We start from the raw sequence: 26,316 nt of genomic DNA, 5'->3' as shown, positions 1-26,316 counted from the left end.
AAGATGAGGAAATCTGTTTCTTGCACCCATCCTGATTTAGTTCCACTACCAATACTTCCTACTGGTCCATCTCTGACACAGAGGTCTGCATAATGTATGTGTGGGAACACAAACAGTGGAGGAATTGTGTTGCCAATGGCATTAACCGCATATACAAAGGTATATATATACAAATGCGACCAGTGAACGTCTCTCTGCTGATGTCGTTGCCCCAACTTGTTTAATATAAGTTAAAGTAATAGTGTGGTAAGTTGTAACATCTGCATTATTGTTACAACTAACCCAGACTGTTGCTGTTACAACTGACCCAGACTCCTATAGCCATGAACTAGCTAACATTACAGCCAACGGCTAAAACATTAGCACTAAAGACCTACACAGATTATATCCCCATAGACATACAAATAACATAATTTAAGTTTGATGAGTTTAACTGCAAAGCAGATAATGCTATTACAAATTGAAATAAAGTAGAAAAACTTACTTTTTGGCATACAAATTACTTTTTTTCATGTTAAATTGTCTGTGTTTGACAAAATGTGCTGATTTTTCACATGTGATAGCAGAACTGAGTTGGGCATGTACAGGATGAGTCACATCATTTGAAACTTAGCCCTGATTGGAGAAATTAGAAGTGTTACAACTGACCCACGTTACAACTATCCCCGGTCTCCCCTATCTGAGCTGTCTAAGCAGCCTCTCAGCTTTTTCTTCTAGCTTCATTCAGCGCTACTGTCTGGATTTGAAATATTGTTAGTGATGAAGAGTGCAGAGGGTTTTTGCAGCATGCTTACAGACATGATAATGGTTAGAACAGTCTCTGGGTCAGGAAGTCAGAACAAGATGTCCTGAACTAGGCCGTAGAATCTAGGATAAATATTAAATAATAAGGATAGCCAGGGAGATATTTTTCTTTTTTGTCTCTTACAGCAGAAGAAACAGATACTAGGCGAGGTTGGGACTAAACGGGGAGGATTCATCCCAGACTGCCACGTTCGTGCCTGGAGAAGATAGCCATAATAATATTTTGTTATTGTCACAGTCAGTGTTCCCTCTAATTTTTCATGTGTCTGAGCGAACACACAAACTCCCTGAGCGATCTCGTGGACCACCATGAGCGACATTAGACGTGTGCACTGTGGTCACGCCAGTGTCAAATCCATCCAAGTTACATGGTTTATTAATTACAGCATTTACATTTATGTTAGACTAGTTTTAATTAAATGTTTTATCCCACTTACAATGAAAATTAAAAAAAAAATCTTGTTCACGACCTGTGTAGTATGTTAACACTATTGGAAGTAAAAATGACTTGAACTCCAATTTTGAAAACACAACTTTCTATTTTTTTTCTTTTTCTTTTTTTTATAAAGCTCTGACTTGTATTATGAGTCTGTGGTCTGGGAGAGAGTCCTGTAACTCTCTGTCTGCAAAATACAGTATATAATGAATCAAGGTTGGGTAATTAATTATATATTTACTTCTTCAAAAAAGTTACTGAGTTTTGCAAAAAACAAAGTTTTTTGCAGCTGTTTAACCTAAAAATGCAGCCAAGGCGTTTTTTTTAAATAAACATTTCAAACTGTTTACAGAACAATGAGCTGTTCTGCATCAAATCTGATGCCACACAAATTATTTGTGCCACAAAAAATAATTTCTGTCCACTATGAGATAAAGGAGAACAACAGCCTGATACCTGCAGGCCTGACAACAGGAGGTGTATCACTGCTGTAACACCTGTAACATTCAGCAGGTGCCTCATTGTTCTGACACACACAACAAAACTACTGATTACACTACACACTAACTACACAAGATTTGAGCTAAACGTTGCAAATCTCTCACATCTCAAAACACTTCCCGTTTCTTAACAACTAAATGCCATGTTTTGATTGGTCGACATGGTACATTTTTCGACCAATGGGAAAGGGTGTGGGTGTTTTGGTTTCGTCTTTGCTCACGGGCGGAGAGTGCTTTCGAGCTTTTTCCTTATAAAACGCCGTTTTTACCGTTTCTCCCCGTAACTCTGGTTTTACGTGGCCTATCAATACAATTTAAAAACTGGTATAAAGTCCACAGTTTTTCCGTCAATTGTTCATTCTGTCCTGCTCACATCTCCAATAGTTGTACACGTCGTCATTAACTTGGCTTCACTCCACATCAGCCACGCCGCTTTTCCAGCTAAAACACGAGCACATATTTACTTTAATTTCAATTCAGGTTAGAATTCTTTTTGTGTGCGCAACACAGATTTTCTCTTAGCAGAGACCGTGCCAACAGTGCGCAATTGCGCACGTGCGCAGCTTAGAGGGAACATTGATCACAGTATATAAGCTGTACAGCGCGTTTGAGGGTTATCCTTTCTGTGAAGCAGGCCGCTGGTTCACACAAAGGTCCAGCGCTGTAAACTTGAAGGTTTAACTGCTGAAATAAATTAAATATTTTTTAAACGACAGATATTTCTCCTGAATTCCTTCTGAAAAATTTGAACACGACACTCTATGATTCATGGTAACATTATACTTAAACGCAAAGCCGGAATGAGGTTAAATATTCTGGTTATTCTAATATTGTACAGAAGATGTGTTGAATGACAGATTTTTACTGCTATTTCTCTGCTTACCATGGGTGTGCTTTTGCAGCATATTTTCTCCTCATTTTACTTAGCAGCACCATCATGTGTTAGAATACACAGTGTACCACCGGCTCACTCCTTGGCGGCCGCTTATCGGGGCCTGGAGCCTGGGGCTCGCTCGGGCCACTTCGGAGGTGGGGTGCCCCCGGCCTCTCGGCCTGGGGCTCGGTCACTCAGGCGCAGCTGGCTGCCGGCGGAGCTCACGGGCGCGTCACTGCAACTCCCCCTGGCTTCTGCTCCGCGGCTGCTGAGTGAGCCCTCATCTGGGACTCTCCTCAGCTCTTTCCGGGACAGTGGCGCAGCTGCCCCTCTGTTGGTCTTCCTTGGTCTCTTGTGTTCTGGGGGCCTCTGGATGTCTGGAGTTTTGATCTCCTCCACACCTGCTTCACGCCCTGGAGGACGGGGCTGTGGCCCCCCCACACCCTCTAGCAGATTATTACATGAAGGAACCTTTTAAAAAAACAAAAAAACAAGCGCGTCCATGCTCACAGGTGTACACACGGGTGATCACACCCACAAACTACACCCTTTTTGGCTCCTACCTCAAAGCACACTGTGTTCTGTTGATCTTATGTGCTGCACAATAATGTTTAACATTTAGTATTTACTGTCATATTCCCATATATCATTGTGATGTTGTTTATTCTATTACTCTTGTTCTCTTCTGCTTGCTTTCTTTTTTCTTTCTCAGCAGGTGATCCAGGTGATTGATATATGCATTTTTTTTCTCTGCCCGTTCTGTTGGTTTTTGTCTTTTGCCCTTCTCCCCCGTCCCTCTTCTCGGCTGTTTCTCTTTCCCTCTTTCTTTCTCCCCTTCTTTCCCCCAGTCAAGTCTGTCCCGTATTCAGTAAGTGAAAATAAAATAAACAATAAAAGGTGAATCAAATGGACCATTACGGCAAGGCTGGGATGGTCAGTTTGGTAAAGTAAATCCGTTGGGCATCTTTCTTTGCCTTTAGACAACAATTCTGATGGCAAAAGAGCCAAACGGGACAGGCCAAAAAAAAAAAAAAAAAAGAGAAGCTGAAAAGCGTGTTCATGCAAACATCGTCGGGTCTGCCGTGATATGTTTACAACGGGACTTCTGCTCCTGAACCTCTGCGCACAGCGTCTGCAGGTCGGGGCTGTACGAAGTCACTTTCATCTTTACGCAGGACTGTAAGCTGTCGTCTGTGAGGCGTGAGCGGTGTTTGTTTTTAACATAGTTCACGGTGGAGAACAGCTGCTGACATAATGTGGATCCAAAGATCCATAATAAAAGAGAAAAAAGAAAAAAAAAAAAAAAAAAAAAGAATACACAGTGTACAGCTTTGAAGTCATCTCTCTGAAGACTTTGCAAAGACAGAACAAATACTACAGTGACATGTTTAATTCTGCCACAGTTTATTCTAACAGTCTGCATGGATTTGCTATAAATTTTCATATATATCTGAATTAGAAAAGCATAAATAATCTGTAACTCTTTATGCCTACACATTGCACAGTTGAAATTCAGAGGTATAACAATGTGTAAAAACAGTTTAAAAGAAGCATCACTGGTGAAGACACATACTGGCCCAAAGAAAAATGTCTGTGGCCACCAAGAGAAACTTTCAGTTTCCCACGCTGAAAAACAGCTGCATTTCTCTGCATGGTGTAAATATTCATATATATGTAGCACACCTGGCTTCAACCTTCTGAAATAACCAGGCATTCCTGGAGTTCATTTTATTTTAGCATACCCAAGTTTGTTATTTGTTCCTGTTCTTAAATACCATGGTAGTCAGGCGAGCAGGTGGAACAGACAGAAGGGAAGCTGAAGACGAGCGAAGTGTATGAGTGGGTGAGTACGTATGGAGAAGATCAGATAAATATAGAGGAGTGAAGTTACGAAGCACTTTGAAAGCAAGAAGCAGGATCTTGAAATTGACACGGAGGTGAACTGGAAGCCAATGGAGCTGCTTAATAACAGGTGTTCTATGTTCATATGTTACATATTATTATATCATATATCACATTAATTATTGACTGGAGGGAGTAAATTTAAACTTCAAACATCATCATTACAGTGTTTCAGTCATTATTTCACATCATCTGTTTGTTTTCTTTTATTGTATTTACATGTAGTCAGATGCTGAGGTCAGTGTGCATCTGTACATACATGTCAAAACAACACAAAGAATTCAGAATAAATGCGTTTGTTCTTTGTTTTGAATGGCAACAGATAATAAACCTAACTATGAATTTATTTGTTGTCTTTGTTACTTTAGTTTCACTTCAACCACACAGTGAGTCATTTCCTGGGTTTGGGTCTCAAACCAAACGTAAAAGCAAAATTCAACAACAAAATCAGATCATTTAGAGATCTATGGTATTCCAGGTTTATATGTGTGTTACACTACCTGTATACATCATGAAGACATATGCAAAATAAGTTCCAGAATGACAGAAAAATCAGATTGTCAGACTTCAGAAAGATGGAAAAGATGATAGAAAAATGTTTCTAGAACACAACTATCTCTGTGAGTGCAGAGTCCAGGAGATTGACGACAAGAGGCTGAAAACAAAACATGTTGGGGGAGAATGAATGCTGTGGATATATATCAGAACATTGGGTGATAAGATGACTCCCAGTCTGCAGAGACCTGCTGGAAAAGGAATTCTGCAGCATGATAATAATCCACAGGAAACTGCAAAAATCACACAAAAAAGGCAAAATATGTCTCCTGACTTGAAGCAACAGAACAGCTTTGCACATTGAAGAGAAAGGAAACAACACAAGTAACAAGCTTCTATTTCACTGGACAGGAAATATAAATATGTCACACAACTGCTGCGGTCAAAGCTACAAGAGCTGTTTGACATTTGTGTGAAAGGGAAGGAAGCACAGAGAGACCAATCAGAAGAGGAAACCTATAGAAAAACTCTTGTTGTATCTATACTAAACACAACTTCTCTTTTCCTGTAAAGTACAACTCTTTGATCTATCTGTGGATCAGAGTGCAGCAGGGCTGGATGTGATGATGGGGCACTCTTTGCTGTGCATGATGGGCTTTTTCTGTAAGTACACGTCTGACATTGTTTGAATGGCAGCGATTAATGAAAATGTTTCTGATTTGTGAGAATTACAGTGAGTCACTGCTTTAACCTGTTTACCTGAGAGCTGGAACAAAGCAGACTTGTGATATTTTGTGATTGTTTAAGCAAAATGTGTTACAGTTGTTTTAGTTATTGTGTTTAGAGCCTGTTTGACAAATATAAGCACACCAATGTTGTGATCATTGTTTCATCTAAAAAATTGTCTTAAAAAAGTTTAATTTCATATTGATTTTATTAGCTGTATGTCCGATGAGATTTTATTCATTTTTAGCGTCCTGTACATTCATCTATGAAAATGCTCAAGGTAAGTATCTGAATTGATTTTTACATTTATATGTGCTATTTAACATAATTTAATGACTGAACCTCAATCTGTTAATAAATCTCAACATGAAATGTAATCAGATTACAATCCGACTGTCACTTTAAAATACATTAGTTCACATTTTGAGTTTGAATGTCAGTTTAGCCTCATCTTCACTCAAATACTTACATCAACTTAGAGATTTAATTGTGACACACATTAATATGACCGCTTACAGCACAATATTATTTCCAGTGTAAATAAACTGGCCGACAGTCTGGCAGCTGAATTAAGGCCACGCAGTCACAGAGTAGGGAAAAAAGGAGACTATAGATTTTCTTCTGGCTTGATAATAAATCTACAATGCAACTGATGTCTCCATCCTTAAATCCTTTGGGTTTCTTGGCTGCTGCTTGGGAACTTGAAGCTTCAGTTCCCTCCTCAGGATTTCTGTAGGACTGAAGTCTGGAGACTGGTTAGGCCACTCTGTGACCTTAATGTGCTTCTATTTTAGCCACTCCTTTGTTGAATTGGTGGTATGTTTTGGGTCAGTGTGATTCTGCAAGACCTGTCCACGACTTCAGTATTCTGGCTAGATGAAGGGTTTGTGTAAAGTATATGACCTTGACCGTTGGTGCAGCAAAGTTGTCCTGTACCCTTAGTGAAAAATATCCCAAAGCATAATCTTTCCACCTGCCTGCTTGACGTGTTGTTCTTTGGGTCACACTCAGGATTTCTTTATATCCAAACACAGCGTGTCTAGTTGATATGACAGATATGATTTCGGTTTCACTGGAAAACCGCACATTCCCCCAATCATTCTCTGAATCATTTAGATGTTTACTGGCAAACTTAAGACAGGACTGCACATGTGCCTGCAAACCTGGAACAACAAAAATGATTCTGTGGGCCTTTATACTCATAATGAGCTATATGCCACATCTGTCTGGAGGCGCTGGAATCCTTACTGGTTGGTCAAATACTTATTCCACTCAATAGCAAGCAAATCAGTTTATAACTTTGATGTGATGTGTTTTAACTGGATTTTTGGTTGATATTCTGTTGCCTCCCCATTAAATGAAACAACCACAAAAAATTAGAGACTGTTCATTTCTTTGTAAGTAGGAGACAAAAAATAGGCAGGTGTTCAAATAACTGTTTTTTCCACTGTATCCACTTTTCTTAAAAGCTTATCAGGTTCAGTGTTGTAGTTAGTAAAAAGTGTATTTATATTAAAAATATAATTTAATGTGAACATTTTTGGCAGAATAAAATTAAAATTTTATAGTATAAAATTCAATTGTGGTTTATTATCTAAAAGTTGGTGTTCCAAGAGAGGGTGCTGTGACACCCTAATCGTTTCATGGCATTTCATCATTTACATATTTCCACCCAGTTCTTTAAATTGTTCTGATTCAGTCATTTACTTTTATGTTATTGTTCTAAAATGAACTACAGATAAACCAAAGGCAAGACTTGGTGCTGATAGGACAGCTGTTCCAATAGGGGGCAGTGTGACCTTGAATTGCTCTGTGAGCCCATCATCATCATCATCATCTTCTTCTAGATGGAAATACTACTGGTACAGAAATGAAAAATACTTCCAACCCCTGACAACACAAGATGCAGTTTTTCAATCACATGCAGGGCACTCGAGTGCGACCAATTTGCGACCAACACAGCAGGTCAGAATGTTTGCAAAGAACAATAAAAACAGCTTCTTCCAAGGTGTGAGTTCAGTCTCTTCATCAGATCGGTTGTCGAAAGTTTAACAGGTTCATCTCACAATCACTTAAGTCAGTTCAGAGGTGACTTTTTCCAAATGTCTCCATCATGGACATATTTAGTTCTGCTAACAGGTTAGTGTGTCAAAAGCTCCATAAATTCTAAACTTGGTATGACTCAGCTCTCAGGTAAGTCTCTGCAGATGCCTGATGTGCCAGAATGGATCTCAGACAAAGAAGACAGACTCGGTAGGTAAGGCTGCTTAGTTTAGCAGGTGAGTATATAAACATCACAAGTCATGTGGTCTTAGTGATGCTACAAACTGAGTAGTTCAACAGTCTGGCAATGAGTACCTGGGAGAGCTGGATTTCAACGCAGCAGTGAGTGCAATGAGTATCAGATGCATCTGAGTTCAGACAGCCAGAGTTTATTAGCCTCCATCCACCTCTCACACACAAATAAGACACAAGCTGAAGTGTCGCTGCTAACAGTTGATTTTTATTTTTATTTTTTTAAATGTATTGTACTTGTCAGGAGTTTAAATCGACTTCTAAGTCCACATGTCCAACATCTCTGTATCATATACCTGCTGATCAAATGTATCCTGAGCTCTGACTTCTCTTTTAGAGGACAGTCTGATGTATGCTGAGGTCAAACACCCCAAAAATGAAAAAGCCAAGAAGAAAGCAGGTAAACAAAGTCTGCCATCACCTCCAGTGAATGTTGTTCAACATGTTTATCTGGTCTTAAAATCTTCTTTCCACTCACAGGAAAATCAAGTCCTGCAGCTGATGCAGCAGTTTATTCTGAAGTCACATCAGGAAGCTTTCCTGGTAATTATGCTTCTGTGCAGGATGAGTTATTCTTCAAGTTATTAAATGGCGAACATCCTGAAACTTGGACATTTGTGTTCTTTGTGTGTTTGTCTTACAGGTCAGTGAGGAGAGCTGCAGCAGCAAAAAGAAGCATTTTATGAATCCACTGTTGCTCCTCTGCTGCCCAAATATCAGACACACTCAGTTTTTTGTCACTTTTGTTAAGATGATATTGAATAATAATATGACATAGATATAGTATCGGGGGCGTCCTGTGACTTGTACGGCAAGCAGAGACGATGTTTGTAGTCTCTGTGAGGACCACCTTTCTATGAAAACTAAATTAAACTAAAAAAAGTTGTTTATAAGGTCAAAAATAAGGTCTACTGGTGATTTAAAAAGCAAATAAAATACATTTATCACAAAAAAGAGCTCCACGCTCTGTGATCAAATGTTTGTGCATGTTGGAGGTATTTTCCCTCTTTGTTGTGATCAGTGTTGTTACTCAAAAAAGTAATGAATTACACTTGTTACACTAAAACATTTTGCATTAAAAGTAATGCAAAATGTTACTCTATAAAATAACCTGAAATACACAAGCTAATAATCTCCATTTAACAATACAAACCTGAGGTTACAGTCACACACCAACACAAATCCCTGTCCTAATGAGGACACAAATATAATTTTTCTCTTAGTATTCAGGAATGAACCTTAAAGTCGACAGCACCAAGCAAAGATGAAAACCAGTACAGAGAGACGCGATCTTGATATCTTGATGGTGATTCTCTGTAGAAACATGAACAGGTAGAAACAGACGCTGCAGTCTGACTGCTCCTCTGTTTGTTACCTTTTGAAGTTCGGGTCCTGGGGTCAGCATTCACTCAGCTTTAACATCACTCTTGGTTCTTGGCTAGGTTAGCATTAGCATGCTGTCTGTGTGCAGATGCTTTGACAGAGCCAAAGTTGTGTTGCCAGCATAGTGCAGTTATTTTCTATTCTGGAAGCATGACAGGTTGTGCTTTACTATCACGCTCTTGTCCATTTATGCAATAAAAATAAGAGTAATGTCCATATTCACACTCTGGAGTGCACTACTATTTTCATCCTTTGCCACAATGCATGATAAGAGGAATTGTTAGGCAAATAGACAAGCAATTTCAATTTTATTATAATTACTTCAATCCACACACAAATAAGAAGCAATCTGACCACACGTAACATTTATTAAGTTTAGCTTCACAAATCCCATAATTTTGTCTTTCAAAAACCTGTCTGTATGTACAAGTGCCCGCTTTATTTCAGGATAAAAACAAACAAACAAACAAAACCAAAAGTCAAACATTTGGATATGTCTGATATCACCACACTAGAAGCAGAACATGCGTGAAGGCGCTGCAGGAGACCAGCACTATGAGGACTAAAGACCACAAGATCATCTGTGTAAACAGTGTGGTTCACAAGAGTCCTGCCAGTCATGCAGCCACTGTGTGTGTGTGTGTGTGTGTCTGTTCTGGTGTTCTCATATTTGTGTAGTTTTGGGACAGTGAGGAGGGTTTCCACCTCTGGGTTGCAGAGTGCAGAGCTTCAGTTGATGCTGGATCATTGTAGGACAAACAGTCAGTGTCACTCTGGCTTGTAAGTCAAGACCTTCCTTTTTGTGTTTTTAAAATTACGTACCCGTTTTCTCCTTTATGTCCAGGAATCTTGGGGAGGGGAAAGCTCAGAGACTTTTTTTTAAATAGTTCTGGAAAAGCTGTGGAAGGATGTTTTTTGTATTTGGAGAATCAGACCAGGAGCTGGGGATTACACTGCTGTGGATGTCACTTTTTTAACTGTTTTTTTTTTTTTTTTCACCATTTTCACTTGTAAAAAATTCCCTGTTTCTGCTAAGAAAGTGCAGCTATTCAGTCCCGCTTCCCTGCTCAGTGGCAAAACCTTAAACTATTGGCTTAAAGTAGTTTGGTCATTCTCCTGACATCAACAAGGCATTTTCACCCAGATACCTGCCACTCACTGGGGATTTTCTCCTTTATGGTCTTTTACTAGTAAACCCAGATAACCCAGACCAGCCTGTCAGCCATGTCACATTCAATCACCTTTCTTCCTGATGCTCAGTTTGAAGATGAATAATATAGCAGACCAGTCACTAATAAAATGAGTCAATGAAATGTGGCCAAACCTGAAAATTAGACTTAAAATTGTGTTTATGTGAGTATTTTCTCAAACAAGTCAAAAATAAAGTTTGGTTCCAGAGGAGATCTGTAGAGTTAGACCAGGATCTCTGAGTTTAGGGTTTCACTACAGTTAAATTCAATATCTTCATAAATTCATAAAAGTTACACAGTACATGTTGGGAAATAATACCAAAACTTACATAGTGTATTTTAAGATACTACAAAACAACAACAATACTGCATTTTGTTGCCTTTTATTTGTGACATGTGCAATGACAATAATTCTATTCTAGTCTAACAACAAACAAAGTAAAACTCCTGTGCCGTGGTGTTTGAATGTTTGTGTGTCTCTGTGAGTTAGTCATGTGACACAGTGGTGACCTGTCCACGTCTGCTTCTGGATGGAGGGTAATAATATTTTAAAAACAAACAGACAAATAATGCAGAGCTGCACCTCACAGTGTGTACTGACGATGTTTTCGCACCCAGCTGTGTTCTGTTCCTCTAGAAAGCCACATGTGGGACAAGCACAGGACAGCGAGTGATGCTCAACATCATCAAAGGCCATGACTGGATCATCAACTCGCAGAGCTCTGGACACAAATATCCACTGCGACCTAACCAACTTGTTTTAATGATCAGACTTTTCTTTCTTCAATAATTAGTAATTAATAATAGTAGGAATGTGTACATACACGAATTCAAAGTACTTCTAAATGGAGAGCACTGCGCCCTACTGAAAAAAAATAGAAGGTAGTATCACAATACAGCTCCAATAAAAGCTTTAAAGCAAATCATAAAGCCAAGAAAATCTAATCAAGCCCAAACAATCTTTAATCTTTACTCAGATTAAAATACAAGAGAAAGTGAAGTCAAAGTCAAATGTATTTATATACTATGTTCAAAACAACAGAGCTGATCACAGTGCTCTACATTCAAAATAAATAACTTTTAAAAAACTATGTAAAATTCAGAAAAAGTGAGAACAGCAAACAACATTAAAAAAAACATTCACAGCTTCAGATTAAAATACGAGATACATTAAAACTACAATAAAAGTATCTGACATTAAATGAATCATGATGCAGCCAGAGCTTTTTCATGTTTTTATACCAAATAATTATTTTTTACACAATATAGATCTTTGCACTCAGACAGTAAAAGTATTTGTGGGTGTTTATACCAGCACTTCCTAATGTAACTCTGCTGACTTTAAGTTGCTGCTATCAGTTACTAAAAATCACAGACTTTTTTCTCTGTGGAACAGGATACATTCAAAGTTTTATACAAAAGCTCAACAATGAATAAAAATATCAGCTAAATATAAAGAGCATGACTCTGAAACAGGAAACATCTCTGTGTGCTTTATGCTAAAACACAGTACCAACTATATATCATATTATTATTCAATATCATCTTCATAAACACTAAAGACTGAGCATCTGATATTTGAGCAGCAGAGGAGCAACAGTGGATTCATAAAATGCTCCTTTTTGCTGCTGCAGCTCTCCTCACTGACCTGTAAGACAAACACACAAAGAACAGAAATGTCCAAGTTTCAGGATGTTCGCCATTTAATAACTTGAAGAATAACTCATCCTGCACAGAAGCATAATTACCAGGAAAGCTTCCTAATGTGACTTCAGAATAAACTGCTGCATCAGCTGCAGGACTTGATTTTCCTGTGAGTGGAAAGAAGATTTTAAGACCAGATAAACATGTTGAACAACATTCACTGGAGGTGATGGCAGAATTTGTTTACCTGCTTTCTTCTTGGCTTTTCCTTTTTTGGGGTGTTTGACCTCAGCATACATCAGACTGTCCTCTAAAAGAGAAGTCAGAGCTCAGGATACATTTGATCAGCAGATATATGACACAGAGCTGTTGCACACATGTGGATTTAAACTCTGCAGATCAAGTCTGATTTGAAAGTCCAAATGAGGAATGAGTAACACGGTACAAAGTCTTCCAACTCTTTTGAGAGACAAAAAAAATGATAATTTCACTTCATAAGTCCACAGTGATTGGGCAACTGAAACTTTTGACTGTGACTCCACAGTGCTTTCTTACGATGTTACTCATCTTTAGCAAACTACATAAAGAACCTCGAACCTTCCCAAACAGCTCCATTTATACTCATCTGCCCGTCTGCATCACTCCCTTCTTTCATCCCTTACTCATATTTTATATGCCCTACATCTATTCCACATACACACATTTCCATGTTATTGGCACATCTGATACTTTCCTGTATCAAAAAAACAGCGTAAAAAGTGCTCTGCTGTGCCTCCAGTGATAGAGCACACTCAGATTATGTGTTATTTGATGGTCTTTGGTTATGTGATTGGTGGTCTGGTTCAGAAGCTCTGGATGCTGTGATTCAGTAAATCCAGATGAAAAGTGGACTTTTTGCCTCCAAGATTAAGGACTTATGTGAAAGGCAACCCAACAAATTAGTGATGTGTTGGTCGCGAACGAAACGGCTCTTAGAGCCGGGTCTTTGACGTGAACGACGCGAGCCGTGGGTTTTTTTTTCCTTCTTTCTCTCACCCTCTCTCTCGCACTTATTTTCCGCTTCACTCCGTATGCGAGCCTTGTGCTTTGGGCTGGGAAGAGGGGGAAGGGGCGGTAGTTACACGCAAAGTAGCACAGGAACAGAGCGGGAGGGAGAGACAGTGTCCCAATTAAGAGACCGCACGCTTGAAGTACGCATTTTGAGTGCGATTACGTCACCGCCACACGACGACGACTGTCCCAATTCGACGTGTACTTCAAATGCATACTCCAAATGCGCCGTCAATTTCCCCAAATATCAAGCGTGGTCTGGTGCACTACGCGTACGGTGCGTACTATAAGTACGAGAAGTGCGGACAGTTCTCTTCGGCCGCTCCCTTCTGCCGTATTTTGGAGAAGGGTCTGGCTGCAGCCACTGGGGAGCGTTATTCTTGTGGGGTATTTTGCGACAAAATTATCCACACCCACCGCCGCGCTATGAATTGTGGGATATATGGGACCACGAAGCGTTCACCGGACCACACTTGATATTTGGGGAAATCGACGGCGCACTTGGAGTATGCATTTGAAGTACACTTCGAATTGGGACAGCAGTCGTCGCGTGGCGGTGACATAATCGCACTCAAAATGCGTACTTCAAGCGTGTGGTCTCTTAATTGGGACACAGCCAACGTCACATTAGAAAGGTATAGTAATCATCCACAACTATTATCAGTTGCAGATGATAAAGGATTCAGAAAGTTTATTCATGCAGACCCATATAACAGAGAATGTGCATCTTTTTTTTGTTTTCATATTTTAATTTATATTTAATTGTGTTGTGGTTTGCAGTGTTTTGTGTTGTTTCACTTTAAATTTCTTTAAAACACGTGTCAAAATCAGAGATCATTTTATATAGATGTACTATTATTGTTATGCATGGCCCGGTGATATGAGACGCTAATAATATACAAACTACAGATCCCATAATGCAGCGCTGCAGCCTCCTTGCTGAACGCTAGGCTAACTGGGAACATTCCCGCGTCAATCAAGTCAAACTGCTGTTATTGTGAAGCTAGCCGCTCACAATGGTGCAGAGAAACGTTGATTCTGAAAGCAGAGCCTTTCAGCGCCAGTGGGTGACTGAATATATGTTTACAGACATTGCTGGTAAACCCGTGTGTCTTATTAGTGGAGCTAATGTGGCTGTAATGAAGGAATTTAATTTAAGACGGCACTGCAAGACAAAACGTCAGGATAAGCTGAAAAACCTAAATGCAGAAACTACAGGAAATAGTGATGGGATTTCCGGCTCTTTCGGCTCCGAACCGGCTCTTCAGGTTGTTTTGTTGCTTTAATTAATATATTATTAACAATAATATAAAATTATGCACAAAGGGAATTACTGATGTACAAAAAAAAGTGGTTTTATTTATATATGTTTATATATAAATATATGCGGTGGCCCCTAGAGACAAAGCACGTACAAACTCCAAAACACATTTCTAGCATGAACTGAACTTCCAAAACAGAGCTACCTAGATCACTTAAATTACACAATTGAAAGCATATGTGTATTGTTTATGTATTTATACACAAGCATTCATATATAGTCAAATAATTTAAAAAAAATGTTCATTTACACGTTATTACCACACACTTCTGTGCTTCTGAGTTTTAACGTGTTTTGGAGTTTGTACGTGCTTTGTCTGTAGGGGCCACCATAAATATACTTTTATTTATTCACTCCACATAAAATGTAATAAATAAATCATATAATACAAAAATCAACTATTCACATTTCAACTTTTAACTATTTAAATTTTCAGCTTTTTCCTTTTACAAATTTAAAGTGAAACAACACAAAACACTGCAAAACACAACACAATTAAATATAAATTATAATATGAAAACAAAAAGAACATGCATATTCTCTGTCATATGGGCCTGCATGAATAAACTTTCTGAATCCTTTATCATCTGCAACTGAAAATAGTTGTGGATGGTTACTATACCTTTCTAATGTGACGTTGTTGTCCCTGGCTCTCTTTCTCTCTCTCTCCCTCCCGCTCTGTTCCTGTGCTACTGAGTGTAACTACCGCCCCTCCCCCCTCTGCCCAGCTTAAAGCACAAGGCTCGCATGCTGAGTGAAGTGGAAAAAAGTGCGAGAGAGAGGGTGAGAGAAAGAAAAAAAAAACCCACGGCTCGCGATAAGGAGCCGGCTTGCGTCGTTCACGTCAAAGATCCGGCTCTAAGAGCCATTTCGTTCGCGACCGACCCATCACTAACAGAAAGTAGAAGAGCTAAAGAAGAATCTGACATTTCAGCAGACTTTTTTCACCAGAGCAAAAATCAAAGTGAAGCTGTTGTGAAAGCAAGTTTTATTGTAGAAGAGAAGATAGCCAAATCAGCCCGGTACCACTCTGAAGAGCTGCATGATGAAGGTGTGCGACGTCTTGTGTCCAGACAAAACGCAGATTTTGACAAATGTGAGCCTGAGGAGAAATACGATTGCTGATCGGGTTTGTGACATGGCCACTGATTTAAGAACACAGTTGTGTGAAAGAAGCAAAAACTTTATTGCATCTTGCTGTGGATGAAAGTACAGACATGATTGTCGTGGTTTTAGGCAAGGATTCAAGCGACACCTTGTAGAGCACTCAAACTCTGACCTTTATTATCTACTTCCTGCTTCAGAACCCCCCTTTCACAATAAAACAGGTTATACTCAAACAGATTACACCACATCCTCCTTTCGCTGAAAACATCAAACTTACAAGAACATTTACTGCATATATGAAAACTGTACTCTTTTTTTTTCTTAGAACCTTTCATAGAAACTTTTCTTTCTCTTCAACCTTTTTTCCTTTACTTTTAAACCCATGTCTTTTTTTTTTTGTTTCGTTTATTTTCACAAGTCCAGTCTTTGTGGTTTTTTGACAACCCTGCCAGCCCTAGTTCTGACAGGACCTGGGTCTTCTGTCTTAGGAGTCAGAGTTGTAGCCGCCGATAGGTTTGAAGCAGGCAGGGTGTTCTCTGTTGGACTGACAGGCGTAATTGGGGTTTGTAACTTTGGTGTGGCATCTGGCAATGGCTGGAGGTGATGCCTATTTCTCCTGATGGCTCCTGAAGGGGTCTCGACAATGTATGAGCGGGGTGTGGAGTGAGAGGAGATGACAGTCCCTTCACGCCTAGTGTCTGTAATCCACACTGGTTGTCCCGGTGAGAGTGGAGGAAGTTCTGTCACACGATGTCTCCTGTTGTACGCAACACTGTCCTTCATCACTCTCTCTCGCTTTTGTCAACACTGTAGCCTTGTTGGGCAGGCTGGGATTGAGCAAAGAAGGAAGCTGGGGAACTGACGTGCGCAGTCTTCGTCCCATTAGTAGTTGCGCAGGGCTATATCCATTAGCCAATGGGGTTGCTCTGTAAGCTAGAAGTGCAAGATATGGGTCTTTTGCTTTCTTTAGCAGACTTTTCACAGTTTGGACATGACGCTCAGCCTCACCATTGCTTTGTGCAAATCTTGGACTGCTTTTTACATGCCTGAACCCATAAGCTGCTGCAAAGTCTTTGAACTGTTGACTTGAAAACTGAGGTCCATTGACACTGTAGAGAAACTCTGGAATCCCATGTCTGGAAAAGATTGATTTTAGATGCACTATAACATCCTCCGATCTTGTGGGAGTACATTTGGCTATTTCCACAAATTTAGAGTAGTAGTCCACCAGAAGCACATAGTTGCTGTTGTTAAACGTAAAAAGGTCTGCTCCAACTTTTTGCCATGGTCTCTCAGGGAGTTGGCTTGGCATTAAAGGTTGCACTGGGTTGGTACGCTCTTTGATGCATATGGTGCAGTTTTTCACAAGTTCATTTATTTGCCCACTCAGACCAGGCCACCATACTGTCTTCCTGGCTCTCTCTCTGCATCTAGACATTCCCTGATGTCCCTCGTGTAGGGCAATGAGGACAGAGTGGCGCATAGCAGTAGGGATCACTAGTCTGGTGCCTTTCAGTGGCAGATCGTCGTGTACCGTTAAGGTGTCTCTGTGTGGCCAATATGCTTTAATTGGTCCTGTGAGATTGCTGTATTCTGGCCAGCTGCTCTGACAAAAAGCCATGACATCTGAGCACATGCTGTCGGTTTTAAGCTGTTCCTTTAACTGTGTGATGTATGTCGAGGTAGCAGGCATGCATTTGACTATTTCATCCACATATATATTTGTGTCATCCAGTAGTTCAGCTGTAGCCTTAGAATCAGGGTCTTGGTTAACGGGTGCACGTGACAGTGCATCTGCTGTGAGGAGTGCTTTGCCTGGAGTGTGTGAGATGGTGTAACTGTACCTCATGAGCCTTAGGCAGAACCGTTGGATTCTGGGTGGAAGCTCAGTTAGAGCTTGCTGTCCTAGCAGGCTGACGAGTGGTTTGTGGTCAGTCTCTAAGGAGAAGTGTCTCCCGATGAGAAAATCTTTGAATCTTTCACAACCCCATGTTAGTCCAAGCGCCTCCTCCTCCACCTGTGCATACCTCTGTTCTGTTTCCGTTAAAGAACGAGACGCATATGCAACAGTTCTCCATTGCTCTCCCTCTTTTTGAAATAGGACTGCTCCCAGTCCATAGGAGGAAGCATCTGCAGACAGTTTTAACTCTTTGTTTGGGTCATAGAGTGCAAGAATGGGAGTTGAAGTCAGATCGCCTTTTAGCTGATTGAATGCTTTTTGCTGTGCGCAGCTCCAAACCCACTGATTTTTCTTCGAGAGCAGGTCTCTTAGGGGCTTGTCTCTTTCGGCCAGTCCTGGGATGAATTTGCCTAATTGGTTAACCATCCCGAGAAAGCTGCGCACGTCACTGACGTTTGATGGCTCTTTCATTGCTGTGATCGCTCCAATTTTGTCTGGGTCTGGCTGTACTCCCTCCACAGACAAAACATGTCCGAGGAACTTCACTTCCTGTTTGCTCAGGTCACATTTCTCCAGGTTTAGTGTGACACCAGCCTCTTGGAGTTTATTGAGCACTGTGTGCAGCCTGGCGTTGTGCTCCTGCTGATCCTGTCCCCAAATGAGGATGTCATCCATGTGACAAACCACACCTGGCAGCCCATTAAGCATCACTGACATTCTACGCTGAAAATGTTCTGGGGCTGACGCTATTCCGAAGGGAAGTCTGTTAAAGTGGAAGCGCCCAAAGGGTGTAATGAATGTTGTGTAGTGTGCTGACTCTGGTGACAATGGAACCTGCCAGAAGCCTCTTTTTGCGTCTAACTTACTGAAGACTTTTGCTCCCGCCAGGGATCCAAGTGTCTGTTCAACCGAAGGCAGGATGTACTTTTCTCTGCACACTGCTTCATTGAGGTGAGTGAGGTCAACACAAATACGCACATAGTCGTTTTTTGTTGGCACTGGGACTATACCTGCACACCATTCTGTTGGTTCTTCAACTCTTCTGATTACTCCCATGGACTCCATTCTTTCCAGTTCCCGTTTCACCTTTCCTAACAAAGGGACGGGGACCCGTCTTGGTGTGGCGAGGGAAAAAGGCACATCATTGGGTTTCAACTTAATCGTATAAGGTTGTTGCATTAAACCTAATCCCTGACACAGCTTTGGGTAGTTCTCATTCAACACATTCAAGTCAATACTGTCAGCTCTACACACAAGGTTCAGCTTGACACTTGCTGGCCTGCTTAACAGTGCTATGTGCAAATCTTTGATAATGTACACATGTTCCTGTATTTCCTGTTCGCCTTTGCAAATTGTTTCTCTGCTCATACCCAACACATCAAGTGGAGTACCACCTGGACCAAACAATGGTCTATCTGGTTTACATAACTCTGTCTCATTTTGGTTTATGCAGTAATACATCTGGGCTGGGATAACAGAGACGTCAGCTCCTGTGTCTATCTTAAATCTAACTTCGTGGTTTCTGATAGTAAGGTCTGCATACCAAGGATCTGAACCTGCGTCTACAGAACCAAGGAACACGGGCGTATCATCACTTTTCTCTGTTTCTATCAAATGCACAGATTTAACAGATTTACACACTTTACGGAAGTGTCCTCTTTTACCACATGAGTGACATGTTGCATCTTTTGCTGGGCATTGTCCTTTACCATGCGCAGGGGTTTTCCCACACCTGTAGCATGATCTCCCATTTGGTGTTTTGTCCTTTGTTGTGCATTTACGTTCTCTTCGGGGTTTGAATGTTGAATGCTTTTGTTCCCTGTGCTTCACTGTCACAGCATCTATTTTCATCTTATTTTCCCCTCTGATGTCTGTCTGTTGTTTTTTGATGACTTCAGACTGCCGGGCCTGATTAACCGCTTTCTCCAACGTCAAATCTTTCTCCATTTGAAGTCTCTCCGCTAAGCTGATGTCCCTCAGACCCACAACGAGGCGATCTCTTATTAACTCATCGTGCAGTGCACCAAAACTGCAGTTTACAGCTAAAGCATAAAGTGCGGTGACAAACGAGTCAACAGTCTCATTAGCTTGCTGTGTTCTTTGATTAAAGCGGGCTCTCTCATAGATAATGTTTTTCCTGGGAACAAAGTACGTATCCAAAGTGTCTCTTACTGCTTGGTACTGCTGCCTTTGTATGTCCGATAAAGCTTGCCCTCGGAGGATATCATCTGCTTCATCCCCCATGCAGTAGATGAGTGTGTTTACCTGGTTAGCCTCTAAGCTAAGGTCAAAATCTTTCAAACCTCCTTATCCACTTTTCCCATTGCTGTGGCTTTGAGAAATCAAACAGCTCGGGAGGTTGGATGGTGAATGTGGCATTCGGGGGTAAGTTGGCGTTAGCATTATAGCCGCCGTTAGCTTGCTGGTGGGGCCGTGACATGCGAGGCTGTGTAGCTGTTGCACTAGCTCCTGCTTCTTCGTCCGACATCTTATCGTCTGGAGAAAAACTCTTTACCGCTCCCAAAGCCGCTTGCCGTCACTCCCCGATGACAAGGCTCTTACTGCAATTCCACTTCTGACACCATGTCGTGGTTTTAGGCAAGGATTCAAGCGACACTTTGTAGAGCACTCAAACTCCAACCTTTATTATTCTACTTGCAGTTTCAGAACCCCCCTTTCACAATAAAACAGGTTATACTTAAACAGATTACACCACAATGATGGACATTGCACAGCTGACCATCTTCATCCGTGGAGAGGAAATACTGAACATTAAATCGATGCACGGGACAACGACAGAAAAAGACATTTTTTAAAACGTATGTCAAAGTGTAACCGACATGAAACTGCCCTGGGACAAACTTGTTGGACTTACAACAGATGGAGCGCAGGTGTTGTGCGGTGAAAAAAGCGGACTAGTCAGCAGGATGCGAGTAAAGAAGCAGGAGCAGAACTGTACTGGTGAGTTAACAGCATATCACTGCATCACACACCAGGAAAGGCTGTGTGGTAAAGTCCTAAAAATGGAGCATGTAATGATCACCGTAACGCAGACCGTACATTTTATCTGAGCTATAAGTTTAAATCACCATCAATTTCAGTCTTTTACATGTGAAATAGATTCAGAGTTTGCCGAGATTTCTCATCATACAGAGGTCTGTTGGCTGAGTTGGGATAAAAATTCTCAATAGAGTTTTTGAGCTCAGCAAGGAAATCTGTCAGTTCATGGACATGGCATGTATGATGCGGTGAAGGCATTTCAAGTGAAGCTGTCACAAATGCACCAGTGCAACCTGCCTCACTTTCCCTGTTGCCAAGTAATGTTGAACCAAGTCAGCGGACTTTGCTGAACTGCACCTGTGCAGATTCAGATGGAGCTGCAGTGTAATGATACACTCAAGGGAAAGTACGACACTGAATGGGCGCACAGTTTACTAGTTCTATTCCTGAAGCAACGCCCAGCTCCGTCTACATGTGGCTCCAACCTTGTGTATGCTTTCATTTATTTTTTCTGGGGGTTTTGGCAGCATGTTCATATTTCTAACTTGCATAATTTTGACAGGATATATTTTTATGAAGAGCAAAATATTTAAATTTAAAGTTTATTATTTTTAAGTTTATTTAATCTGGAATAATATTCCTGTCTGTTTTTATTCATATTTATGTTTAAAAACATTGTTTTAGTGTGTTCAATAAATGTTTATCTTGTTTGGCCCGCAACCTAAAGTGTGCCTTGAGTTTTGGCCCCCTGTGCAATTGAGTTTGACACCCCTGCTTTAAAAGGAAAAAGCTGAAAATTTAAATAGTTAAAAGTTGAAATGTGAATAGTTGATTTTTGTATTATATGATTTATTTATTACATTTTCTGTGGAGTGAATAAATAAAAGTATATTTACGGTGGCCCCTACAGACAAAGCAGCACGTATAAACTTCAAAACGTAAAAACTCCAAAACACGTACAAAAGACAACAGAAGTACTCCAGGATGCTAGGCGCAGTGTTGAGCTTTTGTTACCTAGTGGCTACACAAGCACACAAACACTGAATGAGACTGTTGTGACTGTACCTGCAGCTCCCGTCTTCACCTCAGAGTAAACAGCACTCTGCTCTGGTTTATGATGCTTCCCTGTGAAGATGATCAGATTGTTGGACATAAGGAAATAATTAACTGTCAAATTTTTTAAAATGTTTATTTATTGTGTTTTTACATTACATTTATTAATTTTAAACTGCACATGTTTTATGTACTTACGCTTCTTTTCAAAGTTTTTAAGTTCAATAAGAGAGTATGTGACATCTTGATGTTCATCTGATCCTGAAATGTTCATATTTTAGTTACAGGATTGTAAACATTTCACATGGAATTAGTTTCATTAAATCAAAAACAAGTTTCTTCTCTAAATTCTCTGTGTTTTTCAACAAATATACTGCACCATTTCTGTTGTCTTCAACCGGCGTAACTGAGTCATAGATGTGATTGGTACCTAAAAAAAGATGAGCCAGGGTCAAATGAATCATTGAATAAAAAACTAAAGATTAAATAATTATGTTTAAGTCAAAACCAGGACTATAACATATTTTCAAACCATGTTGTTACTCTTTGTGTTGTTATGATATTAAACAACAACATTGGATTCTTTCAGTCAAGTTAAAGACGCAATCAGGTTGTAAAATCCTGTTTATTTCTCATTTTATGTTCATGTGTCAGCTGGCTGTTTGGATGTTTGTCCAACTAGATTTTGACGAACGTTCTTTGAAAAACTGCTGAGCACAAAATGAGCCTAAAAACTGTTCCTGTTAATGAAGACTGATTTTAAAAGTCAATATTAATAATGATAATAAAGATGGATTAAATACTGACTAGGATGAACAGAGTCGCACACATGAGTTTCATCCTGGTTGACTCCATGATTTGTGGAGGAGCCCGGACTGTGACTCTCAGACTGGATCAACCTAAAACATGAAATAAACACAACAAACTCAAAAGTAACTGATGTTTGTTTAAAATAATAACAAAAAGTATTTTACCAACCTGGTGAAGCAGGAATCTGTGAAAGAGACAAATGTTATTACACATGTTTGTCATGTATAAATTGTTCCACTGATATTTTGTGTCATGAGATCAGAATACATGTATATGTGTGAATAATTAAAGTGTATGTAGTAAATAAACTCTCTAATACAGCATGAAAAGAAGAGGCTCTTACACTTGGACTGTCTGCAGCGATACAACAAGAGCAGGAGAATAATAATGAGAGAGACTCCACAAACCAGTCCAACCATCAACCACACAGGAGATGAAGAGCTGTCAGCTCCTGACACAGTTACTGTAACAACAAACAATAATGAATATTTCAGTGAGGTAACCAGGCAGGTCTCCGAGGATCCTTTCTAGGAAAATAAGGTTTATATGCTAACAGATTTTCCCCTTGTTTCAGTTTCTTCCTGCTTCAAGATTCATTTTCATGCCATCATTCACCTCCAGTCAGACGCCTGCCACCTTGGATCATTACCCCCCTATTCACCACCACTGCTGCCCCCCTCAGAGCCTCTTCCTCACTTGCCTGCCTGCCCATCGTTCAGCAGTTTCCACAGACCTCTGCCTTCATCCACTAAACCCAGCTAGTCTGGACTCCAAGTAAGGCATTGTTGCAGCCACTTTCTGAACACTCTCTGTCTTGTCACATTCTCTCAGATTTCCTGCCCTAACTGCTCTCTCCTCTCCCACAGATCTGCCGCCCTCACACTGTTATGTCCGCTCCTCTGGCCTGTCTCTCTCACCTCAGTTAAGATGTTTTTGTAGGACTCGCTCATTAATTTTAGGTTTATTTATGTCTTGTTCTTGTTGACCAAGTCAAAGCTCACAATCTGTTGTGTTAAATTATTTATCCTTTGTTTGAGTAAACTTTGACTCATTACATCCTCTGCTGTTTTCACCTGAGTCTCACACTTGAGTCCTGAATCACAACAATATTAAACCTGACAATATAGAGATATTATATAATAGTTTTATAAAGTTCTTACAAAATAGATCCAGGTGACTTCGAGCCTTTAAACAGACAATCTAATGTTCCTTCTCAAGCATGAAACTCATTTATAAAAATCCATCAAATGTTTTGATCCTGCTCACCTTTAACTGACATCCAGCTCTGTGCTGACTCTCTTCCTGAGTACTGACACTTGTAGAAACCTTCATCAGACTTTGACAGTGCAGAGATCTTCAGCTCCACTCGGGTATCATTTTGAATCAGTTTGTCATTGTGATAGAAAAACACATTGGAAAGTATTTTTTGTGTTCTCAAACTGCAGCTCAGACTAACAGAAGCTCCCTCAGTCACAGGATGAACAGGACTCACCAGGATAGGAACATCATCATAATAATAATAATCTGTGAAAACAAAAAAACAAACATATTGTTTCAGTCAGACCAGCTGGTGCAAAACTTTTAGAAAAAGCTGTGAGTCATGTCTCATGATCTACATGCTGACCTGGCTTCAGAGAGATTTTCTGAGATTTTCCTTTCGGAGATCTCAGCCTGGTTTTAATGACTGGAGACAATATTGAACTAGAGACAATCCGGTTGTTCAGTCTGACGTCACTAGCCGTGTCTGGGTCTAAACTCCGCTGCAGGTCCATATATCAAACGATCACTATGGCATTACTGAGAGTTGAAAAACTGTCTAAAGTCTTTCATCTTTAATAAAATGATCAGCGTTCTGCTCTACCAGGTTTAACAATTGAGTTTAACATCCAGGCATCCATGAAAATGGAATTTATGACATTTAACGGAGTTAGAAGTTAGCAGGGAGTTAGCTCGCTAGCTTCTATCTAAATACAATATAGCATGTCCTGACTGCGGGGTTTTGGAAACAAATTAAAACGTACAGCTCTGCTATCACTTCCAGCATAAATGAAGACAGAAAACTAAACAGCAGTGACGTTTGTAGGGTTACTGAAGTTGGGCTAGCTGGTATATAATGATGTGCTACGTGACCGCTAGCGACACAGCTATGTTAGCATAAGAAGAAGAAGAAGAAGAAGAAGAAAGTGTGTACATTATTGTACTTTATTGAGCCCCGTGGGGAAATTGCTCTCTGCATTTAACCCATTCACTCAGTGAAGCAGTGGGCAGCCATTGGGCGCCCGGGGAGCAGTGTGTAGGGACGGTACCTTGCTCAGGGGTACCTCAGGGTAGCTGTTAAGGGGAATCGAACCCCCGACCTTCCGATCATGGGGCAACCACTCTACCTACTGAGCTATCCCTGCCCCTGCCCCATAATATAAACAAGCTAACTTTTTTTCCACTCGATAAAAGTTAACGTGAGTGTTCTCGGTGGTCGGGAACAAATGTAATCGCATGGCAGGATGCTGTAAAAGGACCAAACTTCAGCCAGGAGAACAACTGAGATAATCCATCCACAATACAAGCTTAGTCATTCATATACTGCTGCATGGGCTGGGCTGTAGTTACATCCTAAGGTTTTAAAAACTGAGCTTAAATAAATGATTAGCGGTAATAAAAGCCGAGGGAGGTCAACAGTGATCACTGACTGTTTTAGGAGCTTTTTGAGATCAAATAGAAGAAAATACATAACATTAAACATGTTAATAGAGCTGGGCGATAGAACGATAACGATATGTATTGCGATATAACTTTTACTCGATAGAGAAATTAAGCTATCACGATAGACCTCGCCGCTCTTGTCCTCAAAGAAAAAAAAAAAAAAAAGGTCAGCCAATCCAAATTAAGTAGCGCAGAGCCGAACCAATCACAGCCGCAGCGTCACGTCGCGTGGCTTGTTACGTACAGCACAAGTGCCAAGCCGCACGCACGTGTGTTTGTTTGGGAAGCAGCCAGCGGGTAATGGAGCCAGTGCGTAATGGAGGAAATGAGTGTGCCGACTAGAAAAATCAACCGAGCGTGACCGAAGAGAAAACAGATGATGGTTCCAATGCCGGAGAGATTGTCGAACGGAAGAGCCATAGAAGTTCCTTAGTGTGAAGGTGTTTCGGCTATTTCAAGTCTGACAAAAAACAGAGTAGCGTGCACTGTAAATTGTGCCGAAAACAAGTCTGGAAATACAATAAACTGGTGCATGCGTCACACTGTGCGCCACGTTATTGTTTCGGTGAAATGAATTTCTACAATACTGTTAATTCTACTCTCTGCAGTGTTTAAATGCTTACATACACACAGTTACTGTCCCTCCACACATACGACTCTGTTCTGCTTCTATGCCCCAGCTTTGTTTACTTTTTCCCACCGAGGCTTCTAGACTTCTGATTGGCCAACATTTCTGCACGGTTAGGAATCTAGCGCCACCTGCTGCTTTGGCATGTTCATAGCAGCGTTATCCTTCATTTCTGCCTTTATGTGTGGACGGGATTATTTTTTAAAACGAAAACGGAAAATCTCAGTTTTCAAAAATACCCGTGTACGTGTGGACGTAGCCTCAGTCTCTGACTGGAAGCGCTAATTCGTCATTCGGCTTTTGTCAGACTAAAGTAACTGTTAAAACTGTTTGAAAAGCTCAGCTATACAACAAGGAGAGATTGAGAATTTCCTTTTAGTTCTCAGTTTATTTGATATTGACAAAAGTTAGTCAGTTTTGTCTGTTCTTCTGTAAAACAAACTAAGATTTATTTTTAGAATTAATATTTTGTTTCTAAGTGGAATTGACAATTTAGTC

At 40.4% G+C, this 26,316-nt stretch overlaps 1 protein-coding gene across 1 annotated transcript in view; it reads right to left on the bottom strand.

Moving 5' to 3' along the window:
- Positions 1-12,245: 12,245 nt before the first annotated feature.
- Positions 12,246-26,316, bottom strand: part of LOC146636449 (basement membrane-specific heparan sulfate proteoglycan core protein-like) — a 35,229-nt gene continuing 21,158 nt past the window's right edge. Inside the window, exons 10-19 of the mRNA XM_085350332.1 lie at positions 23,757-24,014; positions 22,834-22,953; positions 22,659-22,674; positions 22,488-22,579; positions 22,060-22,110; positions 21,879-21,941; positions 21,693-21,752; positions 12,497-12,559; positions 12,354-12,416; positions 12,246-12,253 (exon numbers count right to left, since the gene is read on the bottom strand). Of these exons, the coding sequence (XP_085206458.1) occupies positions 12,246-12,253; positions 12,354-12,416; positions 12,497-12,559; positions 21,693-21,752; positions 21,879-21,941; positions 22,060-22,110; positions 22,488-22,579; positions 22,659-22,674; positions 22,834-22,953; positions 23,757-24,014 (794 nt within the window). The remainder of the gene's footprint in view (positions 12,254-12,353; positions 12,417-12,496; positions 12,560-21,692; positions 21,753-21,878; positions 21,942-22,059; positions 22,111-22,487; positions 22,580-22,658; positions 22,675-22,833; positions 22,954-23,756; positions 24,015-26,316) is intronic.

Source organism: Diplotaxodon limnothrissa, linkage group LG3, assembly GCF_057381915.1.
Source record: "Diplotaxodon limnothrissa isolate DT_005_m linkage group LG3, D_limnothrissa_male_GT1.1, whole genome shotgun sequence".
Classification (NCBI taxonomy): Eukaryota; Metazoa; Chordata; class Actinopteri; order Cichliformes; family Cichlidae; genus Diplotaxodon; species Diplotaxodon limnothrissa.
This window is presented reverse-complemented; position numbering and strand designations above follow the sequence as displayed.